Source organism: Callorhinchus milii, unplaced genomic scaffold, assembly GCF_018977255.1.
Source record: "Callorhinchus milii isolate IMCB2004 unplaced genomic scaffold, IMCB_Cmil_1.0 Scaffold16, whole genome shotgun sequence".
NCBI lineage: Eukaryota > Metazoa > Chordata > Chondrichthyes > Chimaeriformes > Callorhinchidae > Callorhinchus > Callorhinchus milii.
In genome coordinates, this window is record NW_024704757.1 from 11727507 (window position 1) to 11742784 (window position 15278).

The 15278-nt window shown below is 41.2% G+C and overlaps 1 protein-coding gene across 2 annotated transcripts in view; it reads right to left on the reverse strand.

Moving 5' to 3' along the window:
* snx29 (sorting nexin 29) overlaps positions 1-14488 on the reverse strand; it is a 135306-nt gene extending 120818 nt beyond the window's left edge. For both annotated transcript variants that reach the window (XM_007893700.2, XM_042341041.1), the window contains exons 1-4: positions 14316-14488; positions 9084-9148; positions 7296-7348; positions 1870-1994 (exon numbers count right to left, since the gene is read on the reverse strand). In XM_007893700.2, coding sequence (XP_007891891.1) covers positions 1870-1994; positions 7296-7348; positions 9084-9148; positions 14316-14337 — 265 coding nt within the window. In that variant the 5' untranslated portion in view covers positions 14338-14488. The remainder of the gene's footprint in view (positions 1-1869; positions 1995-7295; positions 7349-9083; positions 9149-14315) is intronic.
* Between the last annotated feature and the right edge of the window lie 790 nt (positions 14489-15278).

Genomic DNA, 15278 nt, shown 5'->3' on the forward strand with positions numbered 1-15278 from the left:
TGTTGAATTGTTTGGCAAGGTTTCACAGATAAATACTTACCTCTTGAATGATTAACCAGAGGGCATCAGGCACCCAAAGAATCAAATACACAATAGAAAGGGGAAAAAATATCAAAGATTTCATGAAATGATAGGGAAGAGAAAAATAGCCAGGTCAGAAATACCAATGAGGACCTCAAAAAGCACTTAGTTCCTAGAATAACATGGAAAACCTTATTTCACCAAATGAACATTTTACAAATAATGATTGTTTCCATATTGATTTTTGATCTCATCTTCAGTATCTATTTTTTTCAATCCACGCACTGAAATTAAATGGACTGAATTTATCACCAAAAACTTTGTTCCCAGATCGCACCATTTGCATAATAATATGAATGCAAATAAAATCAAGGACAAAAGTCTATAAAAAGTCCCCTGAAGAAAAGTGAGAGGCTGTTATGGAAATCGGAACAATTCAATTCAACGACAAAAAGTACGCAAAGCATATGCGACAGTAACTGCAATTCGAAAACTTCATCCAATAAGTGGCATATTTTCAACACGGTAAATTGGTTCACATGGTTAAGAGGAAGCAAAAACGGTTAACATTCAAGTTACTGGTGCAACATATCCAGCCCCGGCTTGTCGGCAGGCTTTGGAGAGAAGACTGGTTACTCAGAATAGGAATTCTTCCCTCTGGCTTCCTGTTAGATCTGCAAGGCAAAGCCCAAATGGGTATGGTGCTCCTAGTTGGACAAGCAGTAGGAATAGTGCAAGCTTGCCAGACAGTGCTCTTAATGGCAAATTGAACTTGTGTGGTTTTAGCTGGTTGAATTCCAGCAATGACCTGGAGGGAGAAAGTGGGTGTTCCAGAGGTTATGGATGCAGTAACTGAAAGTTAAGCCTCCAATGGTGGCGCAACAGTAATATTTGGCATTTTATACAGAATAAAATTTTTCATGTCATCTCAAAGTAGTTTCACGAACTGTGTGAGGCATCAAGCATGAGGGGGGGGAAGAAGAGGTATGGGGGAAATTTAAAATGCAAAAAAGTACTTTAATAATAATAATTATATAGCGCTTTTTACGTCTTCTCGATGTCTCAAAGCGCTTCACAGAATATGACAATTGACAAAGCGCTCTGAGACGCTGTCCGGCCGTGGAGGGCACTACATAAATCCAAATTGTTGTTGTTATTGTATATTTGTGGGTGAAACGTGGCACAGCAATGTCCCACAAACAGTCGTGGATTGAAAACAGTCATACTTTGGACTCAAGGTAGATATATTTTAGATTTCTTTTCTAAGAGATTTATTCTGCTTCACTCCCACAGCAATTTTTGACTTACCACAATATATGACACTACCCATAGCACCCTCCATGCTTCATTGGTCTTCTCTGGTAAACTATTCCAAAAGTCTATTACAGTTGGTTAAAAAAATTCTGTCAATTTGTTCTTACTTACTCATAACTTACCTTTTTTTTAAAAAAAACTTGCATTCTCTGGTATTTGAAATATTTAACATATTGAACAATTTTCCAAACTGATCTGCCTTTCCAAGTGCTGTGGATGAGCCAGGCTGGCTGGGCTGTCATCAGCAGTGCCCGAGAGTAATGCAAACCTGGCTCAGGAACTACCACAGAGGGTTAGCTCGATTCTGACATTCCATTGCCAAACCTCCCCAAAACAAAATTGCCCTACTTTTACATATAATGATTGGAAAATTGGAACAATCCTTCCAGAAAACACAGTTTAACTAATTTATATATTGTTATTTGCTTGCAGGGACTTTGTGAGTCAACATTGATTGAGGCAGTTAAATATCAACAAAAATTAAGCTTGAATGAATCATTAAATGTACACAAAGCTTTTTTATGCAATGATTACCTGTTTCAGTTTTACTGGCAAATCCTGCTGCTTGTTTGATAGCAGCTGCTGTAAGTGCTAAACCTCTGCTTCTCCTTAAGCCATGCTGTAATACAGTCTCAAACTGTGCACACAGACAGATTACCCTGTTGGAAAAACAAGAAAAATAAGTGAAACATTGAATCTAGGTAGAACGAAAGCCTTAAAATGTGAAATCCTGTACACCTTGATCAGGTGAAATACTTGACTAGTTTGGCAAGAAATATACTGAAATCAAGATTCAGAACTAGTGGTAAGCAACACACTATATAGGAAAAACAATTTTAAAAGTTAATCTAAAAATGGGATTTTAAAATATGAGGAAAGTGCAATCACAAACTGATCAGAGTAGGAAGCACACAACTATCCATTGCAAATCAAGCTTATGTTTATTGGAACTATGTGAAACAAAAAAATTGTAGAAGGCAAAAGACTTTTTAAATTTTTTTAAAAAAATATGTATAATTATAGATTCCAATTTAGGAAGTTTGAGAACACATCACTGAAGTGAGTTTCAATTTGATCGTCATTAAAACTGAGATCTCTGATTGCTCTTCACAACAGAATTATTCCATATAACTTAAGTGATCGAAACAACTGTCTAGAAATTTTATAGCACAAAGAAATGCAAAATTATTAACGGGTCATTGGAATATTATTGCATATCAATTTTGTTTTCTCTCGCTCTAAAGTTGAGGGTCATTTTTAAATAATGTTAATATATACAGGGGTACACATTAATAATATAACTGTTTCTTGCAGCTTGGATTTAGTACAATACAATGTTATAAAAATCTGCAAAAGTAAAGTGTTTTAACTTTTTTATGTAAGTGTTTTTATTTTCTATTTAAATGGCTCAAGGTCAATATAACAATAATGTACCTTTTTCTGACAATTGAGAGCTTTATCACTGTAATATTATTTCAGGAAGTGGTCACCCCACAGCCACTGAGAGTTCAGAAGGAGATTGAGTGGGTGACCACCCAGCATGGCAGGAAGAGTGTTAATAATTTGACAGGCGGTGGTAAGAATATAGTTTATTGCATAAGATGAAACATAGGTTTAACAATCTGTAATCAAATTATGCTACATATAACAACACAACACATCTTTGAGAGCAAAACATTTACCACACAGCACGCACAAAGGGGTTGCTCAATACTCCAGACAAACAACACACCTCAAAATACACAGCAGAGATCAGCCCCTGGAAAACTCTCAGGGACAACTGATTCTGTAACACAAAACTTCAGAAGACAGACAATCTCCATTACTGTCTTTTAACCAGCACTGGGTCGGAGTTCAGCCTCTGGAATCGCCCTCAGATATAGTTGATCCTCACCTTGCAGCCCTTAGTACTGACGATACAGGGACGACAACACAGATAAAGACACGTATCCAGGCACTGTTTCATATTCCAGACTAAATGGTAGACCTGGGATCACACCTTGACATACATTGGAGAGATCACAGAACTATCACACAGAATCACAGAGAGTGGCTCCTGGAAGCCCAACAGAAACAATCAGCTCTTAGCCCAACACCTCACTCATACTGTCTAACCTGACTTCTGTGTTTCAAACGGACCAACCACGACTAATGTTATTGTTCTTACATCTATGCTCAAAGACCCGATTGCTCATTGTCTCAGAGGAGTGAACATCTTCTCGGGAAAATATGAAATGCAAGCAGAAGCCAACCTCAAGCCGTCCAGCAAAGCTACTTTTAACCATTTAACTCTCAAACCTTCTGGAACAAAGGTGGTGATCTCTGGATTACTCCCCGTGCCTCGTGCAAGTGAGTATCAAAACAGCAGGATCAAACACATGAATGCACGGCTGGAGAAATAGCGCAGAAAGAAGGGCTTCAGGTTCCTGGATCATTGGGACCAGTTCTGGGGCAGGTGGGACCTATACAAGGTGAATAGGTTACACATGAACGGGGCTGGGACCAATGTCTTCGCAGGGAAGTTAACTAATGTTGTGGGGAAGACTAATTTTAAGGACGGGGAGGTAATCGGGATGTAGCATTAGAGAGGACAAACAAGTTACATGGAGGGCTGGGAGAGACGAATTGCAATGTAATAAGGAATAATCCAGGATAAGGAGGGATCAGATAGGGGAGAAATGCAGAACAGACTAAGTCGGTCTTGGAGTGCATGTGCGTAAATGCACGGAGCGTGATAAGCAAGATTGGTGAGCTGCAGGCTTAAGTTGCCACATGGGGTTATGATGTAGTGGCAATAACGGAGATCTGGCTCAAACAAGTGCAGGAATGGGAGCTGAATATTCCTGGCTACAATGTATTCAGGAGGGATAGGGAAGGAAATAAAAGTAGGGGGGGTTAGCAATATTGATTAAAGACACAGTTATGGCCCTGGAAAGGGACGATGTGCTTGAGGGCTCCAAAACACGAGTCTATTTGGTTAGAGTTACGGAGCAGAAAAGGAGCTGTTACTCTGTTAGGTGTATACTATAGACCACCAAATAGTTCGGGGACAGAAAAAGAGGGAAGGTAGGGCATCCAAACCTCCCTGGATGAATAAAGAAATTGAGATTAAAATAAAACAGAAAAAGGACGCTTATGATCAATGTCAGGTCCAAAATACAGAAGATAATCAAATATAGAAAGGACAGAGGAAACTGAAAAAGAAAATAAGAGGGGCAAAGAGAATGTATGAGAAAAGATTATTGGGTAACATAAAAGGGAACCCTAAGGTATTTTATAAGCATATAAAGAATAAAAGGTTACTCAAAGGTAGGGTGGGACCAATCAGGGACCAAAGAGGAAATCTTCTTGAGGAGGCCGATGTACTGAATGAGTACTTTGCACCTGTCTTCACAAAAGAAGAGGGTGCTGCCAATGCCACAGTATCGGAGGAGAGGATAGAGAAATTGGATAAGATAAAAATAAACCGAGAGGAGGTATTAAAAAGGTTGTCGGTGCTCAAGATAAATAGTCACCCAGTCCAGACGGAATGCATCCTATGTTACTGAGAGAAGTAAGGGTGGAAATAACGGAGGTTCTGGCCACAATCTTTCAATCCTCCTTGGACCCAGAGGTGGTGCCAGAGGACTAGAGGGTTGCAAATGTTACTTCCCTGTACAAAAAGAGGCAGAAAAATAAACCCAGGAACTACAGGCCAATCAGCCTAACGTCAGTAGTGGGGAAACTTCTAAAGACTATAATCTGGGACAAAATTCATTTTCACTGAGAAAAATATGGGTTAATAAAGGAAAGCCAACAAGGATAAAGGCAAATCGTGTCTAACAAACCTGATTAGAGTTTTTTGTGGAAGCAACGGAGTGGATGGATGAAGGTAATGCAGTTGATGTAGTTTATATGGATTTTCAAAAGGAGTTTGATAAAGTGCCATATAAGAGACTTGTAAGCAAAATAGAACCCCGCGGTATTAAAGGGACAGAGGTAGCATGGATACAGAACTGGCTGACAGAAAGCAGAGAGTGGTGGTGAATGGTTGCTTTTCTGACTGGGGAAAAGTGTGCAGTGGTGTCCCCCAGGGGTCGGTATTGGGACCACTGCTGTTTTTGATCTATATAAGTAACCTGGACTTGGATACAGGGAGTACAATTTCCAAGTTTGCAGATGATACTAAGCTAAGAAAAGTAGTAAAGAGTGAGGAGGATAGTAGCAGACTGTAAATCGACATAGACAGACTGGTAAAATGGGCAGACACATGGCAGATGAAGTTTAATGTGGAGAAATGCAAAGTGATGTATTTTGGGAGGAAGAATGAGGAGAGGCAATATAAGCTGATGGTACAATCTTAAAGGGTGAAGGAACAGAGAGACCTGGGGGTTCATATAAGTACATTTTTGAAGGTGGCAGGACAGGTAGATAAAGCTGTTTAAAAAAAGCATACGGGATACTAGGTTTTATAAATAGAGGCATAGAATACAACAGTCAGGAAGTTCTGATGAACCTTTTATAAAACACTAGTTAGGCCTCAGCTAGAGTACTGTGTTCGGGTCTGGGCACCACACTTTAGGAAGGATGCAAAGAGAGAGTGCAAAGTAGATTTACCAGGATGGTGAGGGACTTCAGTTATCAGGAGAGGCTAAAGAAGCTAGGATTATTCTCCTTGGAGCAGAGAAGGTTAAGAGGAGACTTAATAGAAGTTTTCAAAATTATGATGGGATTCAATAGGTTGAATAAGTAGAAACTATTTCCATTGGAGGGTGGGTGGGTAACCCGGGGACACAGATTTAAACTAGTTATTAACAGAAACAGAGGGGAGGTGAGGAGAAATGTTTTCACACATCGAGTTGTTCAGATCTAGAATGCATTGCCTGAAAAGGTGGTGGAAGCCGATTCGATAACAACTTTTAAAAGAGAATTAGATAGATATTTGGGGAGGCCAAGTTTGCAGGACTATGGGGAGAGACAGCAGGGAGTGGGATTAAATTGAATAGCTCTTTTCAAAGAGCTGGTACAGACACGATGGGCAGAATGGCCTCCTTCTGTGCTGTATGTTTCTATTAAAGACTTGACTCAGAGAGCCAATGTATAAACTGAAAACCTTTTTTAAAAAAGGCTAGTGTTGTTAGGATTTACATTGGGTGATCAAATCATTCAATTCAGTAAAATTCCCGAAGTCAAGTTAACATGAGCATAACATTGGAATGCTCCCCGAGAATATCTTTTCGTGCAATATGTCATGAGGACAAAACTGCTTATAATGATCAACAGCTTGTCTATAAAAGCACCCTTCTCACACATGATAGCATCAATGTACAATGTACAAACGTAACAGAAATAGTTTACCAGTATCAGAATACATTATTGTTTGTCTGTGTAACAGATATTTACAGGACAAATCATTCTGCAACTTTTCTTTAGAAACACCAAGAGTAACTAACTAACATAACTTCCTTACATAAATTATGTCTATAAGAACAAGACTTCAGCAAAACACTTCAGCTTTTTTCTTTTCCCTCAAAATTATATATTGTTGCTTTCTAAAGTTTTATATAAAAAAGCCTTAATTCTGATTAAGAAAACAAACACCCTTACATTTCAAAATAGGAGGAACAGTCTGGCTTCAAAGGAGAACATATTTATATTAGCACAGCATTTCTTTTCCACTCTTACTCATGACTCACTATTAAACAAAGTAAGAACAAAAATACTAATCAGCCAGGAACAAACTTGGATTTGTTGAAATTTTGCTGCAGATCATCTAACATGCATGTAAGCACACATCGCTGCAAATACATTCATTTATTTGACTATGGTATATGAACATCTTGCATGTGCTTGTACACAGATCAGAAGTTTTAGCAACTTCCAGTTCAAACATTTAAAATTTAAGTACAAGGAGAAACATTTTTTCAATGAAATCAAGTCTTCACAACAAATTTCAACAAAATGAATACAGTCCCACTTACCTACTGTCAGTATCGGAAGCAATTTCTTTTCTTCCTCCAAAGCGAATTTGGCACTATATTTTAGAAGCAGGAATGTAAAATGTTAAAAAGTAAATTGTACTGTAATCAAAAGCAGTTTGGATATGTTATTTTCCCCTATAGCACGAATTACAATTCATACTTATATAATGCCTCCAACTTTTAGCAAAAGAGCTTTACAAATAATGAATTGGAGACCAAGCTATGACGAAAACAGGAGGTTTAGGAGGTGGCCGTACACAAGATGGGCTTTTAGACTAGTTTTTGCAAACCAAGGAGGGTTGTGGCCGAGATATGGGAAAACAGTTCAATGGGTGTGATGTGCTCACAGAGCCTATTGCAGGAGAGAATACATGCATTGAAGTTCTGCATGATTTGGAGTTTGTGCAGGGTAGATTTTGGGACATTGGAAAAGTCAAGAATCGAGGTGACAAAGGCGTGGATGGAGATTTTAGTTGCATTCGAAAGCAAGTTGTTGCAGAGATGAAAGAAAATTGACTTTGTCAGTGTCAGGATAAAAGATTTAAAGGAAAGTTGGGTGTCAAACAAAATGCCAAGATTCCACACAAGTCCAGTGAGTTAGAGTGAGTGACCAAGGAGATCAATACAGTTAGTTACTCAGGTGATAGAAGCCAAGCTGGATAGCCTGAACTTTGTTAACATTGAGTTGGAGAAAGTTAATACTCAATCAGGACTTCATATCTGACAGTTTGATAAAAGGCAGTTTACACAATCGCTTCTTACTACAATGATGCAAATAACAATCTACGATGCAAGTTATTCAAGTGATGCTTCTTGGAAATAAGCAACAGACTGAAAGATTTAAATTTCAAAAATGATTTTAAATTAATAGGTTTGAAGGATGGGTCACAATGTTCCTGACTAGTTATAAAGAGAACTGAGGCAGATTCCAGGCTCCTGTGAGTTACATATGGCATAAGAATAAGGAAGATTATTTGGCTTTCACACGACTAAAAGGAGAAAAGTTCTTCGGAGAATCTATCTTGTGATTTCCCACATGAATATATGAAGGATAAAATACTTTGATTTTTTTGTTCTTTATTAAAAAATGTTGATCAGGTCTGAGTGTTTGCATTTATCTACAGTAAAACTCGTACAGTATAAGTCGTATCAGTTGGGACCAGAACATTTAATATTAAGTTCTCGAAGTTAGAGTTGCAGGCAATCTGTAATTCAATACAGCTGGTAAATGCGCATGCAATGACGGATCAAGATTACATTTTCCGCAGTGCAATAAGTCTTGACTCGTCGCTGCATGTGACATTACCGGCAAGTTGTGAAATCACTTTGGATCACAGGAAATAAAGTTCTTCTGCGCATGCGTCAATGGATCAAGTCTACGTTTCCTGAGATTCAATGCATGCATCGACAGATCAGGACGTCATTTCCGGCAATTCAATGGAGCCAGTAAGTGCAGGAATAATAGAGGGTAGGGGAGTGGGGTTTTGAGTTAGGAGGTGACTAATATCAGCAATGCAAAGAAATCTAAGTGGTTTTATAGGAAACGGAATGGGAGTCAGGTAAATGTACGACTGAGGCAATTATACAATTTATAAAGAAGACTTATGTGAGTTTTACTATGAGCACCTTTCACATAAAAATCAATATCTCAAAGCACTTTACAAAATATAACTCATCAGAAATTAAATGAATCTTGTTACGTAGGCAAATACAGAATCAAATCTGTCGCATTAACCCACCCATTTAATTACTCTGCATGCAATATTATTTACATGTTATGCATTTTACCTGTTTAACAGCATCTAGAAGTCTTTCAAGAAGATACTGCCTCCTGTTGCCGTTATGTTGAGACACTGGAATCAAAATTAGATGACAAAGAGAATATCAAAAATATTACAGTCAAATAGTAAGTGTGAAGCTTATATACAGCACCTATTTTGAATGTGCACCACAACAGATCAGAGTGCAAAATGATCAATCTGTAATGTTCCATGTTTACTTTACAATGGTGGAACCATTGCTCGATGGATAGATTTGGGTCCGAGCTATGGGCAGGAGGATTGTGTCAAAGCTCTTGCACATTTCAAGCTGAGTAGTTCTGTTCAGTCCGCTTGGATACTTTTAAGGATTTCCAAACATGTCAAACACCCATGTTCACAAGTGGATACAGGAAACTTCAGTAATTGCTTGTTTTTCAACAAGCCATTCCATTATTAATCTGTCTAAAAACAATACATTTTGGGGGGAGATTACTTTGCCCACTCATGCCTCAGTAGTGCCTTAAACGTTGAACGCCATCACATTTTCTAATAACGAAAAAAGATTTCTATGCGTAAAAGAGTTGAACGCAAAGAATATGATCTCCTTCATCAAGGAATAAAACACCAAATTCAACAATCTTACGTGCTCAATATCTAGGTTTACAAGCCAGGTTTAGAGGAAAACTCCAAAAGCAAAACTGGATTGTTTTGAAAAGTAATTGTAACTATCTCAACTGTTTTGTGTACAAAACACAACTATAATTAGTATCAATTGTTGTCCATTTTTAAAAATATTTTTCTAAACGGTCTCATTTCAATGAATCAGGCGAAATAATATGGTAGAATTGTAAGAAAACATTGTACATTTCTGAGGAAACTTTATGGTAGCAAAAATGTTAATTGTGATTATAAATTTACACCACCACAGATTAGTTTTTGTTAGATCAGAAGAAAAGAAATGTAATGAATCATTCGTTGCTGAATAAACTTAATGGAGTTGTACACTTTAAAATTGAGATGTTTACAAACTGACTCCCACTGGTCCCATTATGTTTTATCATGCACTCAAAAAGAAAGAAATTATCAAATCATGCATGTCTCTTTATAAAAAAAATAAGAATAATCACTTCCACCATACTCTTTCCCTATATTAATCTCTCCTACAGAGTTAGAATAGATTTTAAGTTTTAGCTAATTATGGTAATCATGTTTATGGCAATTTCTTCTTCCTCTTAAAATATGATGACCTAACATGTTTTCCTTGACCTCAAAATTTATGAACTTCTCGAGCTTTTTTTCTACCGTCTGCACTTTTAAAAGACAAGCTTACCATTACCTTATTGCATAATCTTCTCTCACCCTCTCATCTGCTTTGATAGTATCCTCCAGTATTACCGGACTTTCCCCGGGATTTCTCATTGGACTTCCTTAATTGAAAAAACTGACATCACCCCATGGATCAGAACTGACTGCAATATATACCCACGTACACATATTTATATACACTAGAAATGAATTTAATTGAAAAAACTTAATTGAGTCAGGTGAGGATGGGGGTGATAGGGTCATGGAGCCTGGTGCGGGAGAGAACACAGGCTACAGAGTTCTGGCTGATCTGTAGCCTTTGGAAGGAGGATTTAGAGAGGCCAACAAACAAAGAGTTTGCATAGTCAAGCCTCGATGTATGTAATGAAAGCGTGTATGAGGGTTTCGGCGGCCTGCTTTGTGAGACAGTGGTGGAGCCGGGCGAAGTTGCAGAAGTGGGGGAAAGGCAGAGCGGGTCATGGCACAGATGTGGGGTAGAAAGGATAGTTGAGGGTCAAACAAGACTCCAAGGTTCAGGACTGGCTTAGTAAGGTGGAGTGTGCATCTTTGAATAGTGATGCTGTCAGTGACGGAAACCAAGAGGGCCTCGGTCTTGTTGACGTTTAATTGAAGAAAATTAGCTCTCATTGAAGGATATATATCAAGTTTTTAAATAAATAGTGGGGTTCATTAATGACGGATCATCTATTTGATTACAGATGTTGTGACAGTCGCTGGTATACACAGATTGATTTGCAAACTTTTGGAAAACTTTTTGAATGTATGTTGCAACTGCTGTGAAATTATACTGTGTTAAATGTTTTGAAAGATTTTCTAGTTTCCAATTCACCAGTTCAACTGCCATAACAAAATAACACTTACAACGTTCCTGAATTGGAACCTGCTCTGGGTCAGTCACCATTATTCATGATAAATCAAAATATACTGAATAAGCAGTTACATGGAAACATTACATGGAAAGCAACTGGTAAACATTATATGGAAACATTAAATGTCGATGTAAATTATCCAGTGTATTTATTGTGAGGTCCTCCCAATGTGAAAGGTGCTATGTAATTTTTTTTGTATTCGGCACAAAGAAATGCAAATGTTTTCTCCAGGAAAATGGTTACGTGCTACAGTTATTACAATTCAGGGCAGTTTATAGTTGCTCAAGGTTTTTTCAGTAGTTAACTGGAAATTTAGTATCATCTAAATAATGTTTCTGGAGGTTCTTTCAAACTACATTCATGTTTGAGCTACCCTGAAAGAAGTGACTTGAAAATTCCAAAAGCTGATATCTTGGTTGTCAAACAATCAAGCTGAATCAATTCTCCTGCACCACTATATAAACATCATAAATTGGGATCATTCAAAATAAGTGTGAATAAATTTTCTTTATTAGTTTATTCTGAATTATCTAAAGCTGGACCTCCCCAGTAGACTGAAAACAGAAATAAGGAACAGTAAAAAAACCGACCACAGTCAACTCATGCCATCATCTCTTTTTGTTGTTTGAGAATAACTTCCTCAAAGGCAATATTTGCTTCCTGTGAATTCTAACCTCGCTTTGATGAAAAACGCACAGTATAAACAGGTGGTTTTTTCAATGACAGACAGCACTTGAGCCATATTCTTGCTCTTACTCTAAGTATAAGATAGGCAAGACGGGCAATCAAACAATCACTCCACAACTTTGTACTTGCCAACAATCTTTATGTTTTGGATATAATTAGATTTGGTGGAATTTGGTGATTCCAACTCCCAACAGTTAATAGTTCTAGATTGTCATCCTGGTCACAAATCCTCCACAAAAATCAGTTCATGGCTGATTCCAGGACCTTGCTGTGCAAAATAATCTGCCATATTAATAATAATCTTTGCAATTGATATAGAACCATACCACGTCTTCGAGACATCTCAAAGCACTTCACAGAATATACTGTAAAGTGAATTGACTGTATATTTTGTGGGCAAGACGCGGCAGTGTCCCACAAACAGTCGTGGATTGAAGTGACCAATTCATTATTATTATTTTTTTGAAGGAATTATTACCCCCCGGAAAAGCAATCCACCAATCGACTAACAACCCGGGTTCCTACTTACTGCTAGGTAAACAGAGGCGTGTGGAGTAAGGAAACTTGCCCAACATTTCAGCCTGTCGAGAATCGAACCCAAATCCTCTCGTTTGCGAGGCAAGTGCTCTAAACATTGAGCTACAGGACTCCAAATGGTATAAAGTTGTCCCTTGAAACCATTTTGATTGACCATTCCAAAAGGAATACACATTTTGGCTCCCAATTCTCTCTCGGTTACATGATGGTAACTATCTCGCAAAAAGACATGTTGAGTTTGAATCATTTAAAGGATTCCTACTTCTGTCTATTTTCAAGATACTTCATACCCAACGGCAGTTAGCCATTTTGAAATACAGGGGGACAGTGCATTACAGTAAAACTCGCATAAGTATTGGCTACTAATACCCAATCACTGTATTTGACAACAAGTAGCTGTGAAGTTCTTTGAGATATTTTAAGAGCTATGTCAAATATGTGTATCACTATAGCAAACAACAATATTTTCTTACCACCTAAGCATGAAATTGACATGAGCAGCTCCACAGAACTCATGCCAATTTCATGCCTGAGTAATAACAAAAGCTCACATAGCAACCTATAGTTGGGGGTCAGCCTTTTGTCAAGTCCATGATTTAATAATAAAAAAACAACCATGTGATAAGGCGCTCTATCAAATGCAAGGATTATATTAAAAATGCCTATGGGACAAGTGGTCTTGGCAGCCGATTAGCCCACCTCCATCCAGTGATTACCCCACTGTTTCATGCGCCTATCCCACTCTTGCCAACGTGCAGTATTTTCAGTTCTGTAAAATAATCTAACCTCAGCATCCCTTTCTCGGATGTGAGAAGCGAACACAGTAAATACCTGTAAGCCGTTGTGGGCATTTGTTTGCTCTTGGAAAGTGGAAGTAAATAATAATGATAATCCTTTTATTTGATATAGCGCCTTATCACGGCTTCGATCCGTCTCAAAGCGTTTCACGGGACATTACTGGGAAAGGGAATGGACTGCATATTTTGCGGGCGAAACTTGTGATATCAGTGAAAGTAAACAAACAAAACAGCCACAGATGGATGGGGAGGGGGAGGGGGGGTCTGTGTGTGTGTGTGGGGGGGGGGTTCTGTATGGGGGGGGTCTGTGTGTGTGGGGTGGGCAGTCTGTATGGGGGGGGTCTGGGTGTGTGTGTGGGGGGGTTCTGTATGGGGGGGGTCTGTGTGTGTGTGGGGTGGGCGGTCTGTATGGGGGGGGTCTGTGTGTGTGTAGGATGGGTGGTCTGTATGGGGGGGGTCTGGGTGTGTGTGGGGGGGGTCTGGGTGTGTGTGGGGTGGGCGGTCTGTATGGGGGGGGTCTGTGTGTGTGTGTGTGGGGTGGGCGGTCTGTATGGGGGGGGGTCTGGGTGTGTGTGTGGGAGGGGGTTCTGTATGGGGGGGTCTATGTGTGTGTGGGGTGGGCGATCTGTATGGGGGGGGGGTCTGTGTGTGAGTGGGGTGGGCAGTCTGTATGGGGGGGGGAGTCTGTGTGTGTGGGGGGGGTCTGTACGGGGGGGGTCTGTGTGTGTGTGTGGGTGGGGGGAGGGAGTCGTGGGTGGGTGAGAAGACAACCTGTCCCTTCCCCCCCACCCCCTCTCTCTCCGTCTTAATGAAGAAGATGAGGGCTTCTGCTGTCAGCACTGGAGTGAGAGTGCCAGTCAGCTCCCGGGGACGAGCGCCTCGGCAGCTGTCCCCGCCGGGTGCAGTCCTGGCCCCGGCCCCGGCCCTGACACGCTCACTCTTGAAAGCCGACGACCACCACCCGGTGCTGTGTGTGTGTGAGGGTGTGTGAGGGAGGGAGGGAGTGTACAACACGCTTCGTTTTGATGCGGGTGACATATTTACCGCTCATGTTCCCTGCCGCCATTTCGTGTTGTCGTTGTATTTTGGTGGGTTGCTGTCGTGGTCAGGAGCGGCTGGGAAGCGGCACCGGACACATCCTTCCCCTCACTCCCTCCCTCCCTCCCTCGCGCCGACGAGAACCGTTGGCTGCCAAACCCGACCAAACCGTCGCACCGCCTCGCGCTTCCGTCGCGCGAAGCGCATGCGCCGTCCCCCCCGTCCGTCTCCCGGCCGCTGGGCCGAACAGGCAAAGGAGCCGAGGTGTCCGCCGCGCATGCGCGCTTCTTCCCCGAGACTCCACCCACCCGCACCGCCTACTGTACCTGTCCGTCAATCTGGCTCCTCCCCCTCCTCCTCCTCCACCAACCCCCCCCACTCCCCCTCCCCACCCCCACCCCCCCCCACCCCCCCACTCCCCCCCCCACTCCCCCACCCCCACCCCCCACACCCCCACTCCCCCCCCCACTCCCCCCCCACCCCCTCCCCACTCCCCCACAACCCCCACCCCACCCCCCCATTCCCCCCTCCCCCACCCCACTCCCCCCTCCCCCAGACCCCCACACCCCCCACCCCACCACCCCCATTCCCCCTCCCCGCACTCCCCCCCCCCCCCCCCCCCCACCCCCCACCCCCCCCCACTCCCCACACACCCCCACTCCCCCTCTGCTGCGGGAGTTGGACCCGTTCACGTTGTCAAGCCGGACGTGGATAGCTGTCGTGTTAGGTGGGGGTACTAAGGGGTACTGGGCAAAAGGGGCAGGTAATTGGACTTGGGGTACAGTTAGATCAGCCCTGGTGGAACAGGCTCGAGGGGCTGAATGGCCTCCTCCCGTTTCTATTGTTTCTGAATGCACGTTCTTGTTGTTCCAAACGTGGGGGAAAACCAAATCCGGCGACTGTATATGTACAACAACAACAACAACAACAACAAAATTATATTTATAGAGTGCCCGTTCACGTCGGGAG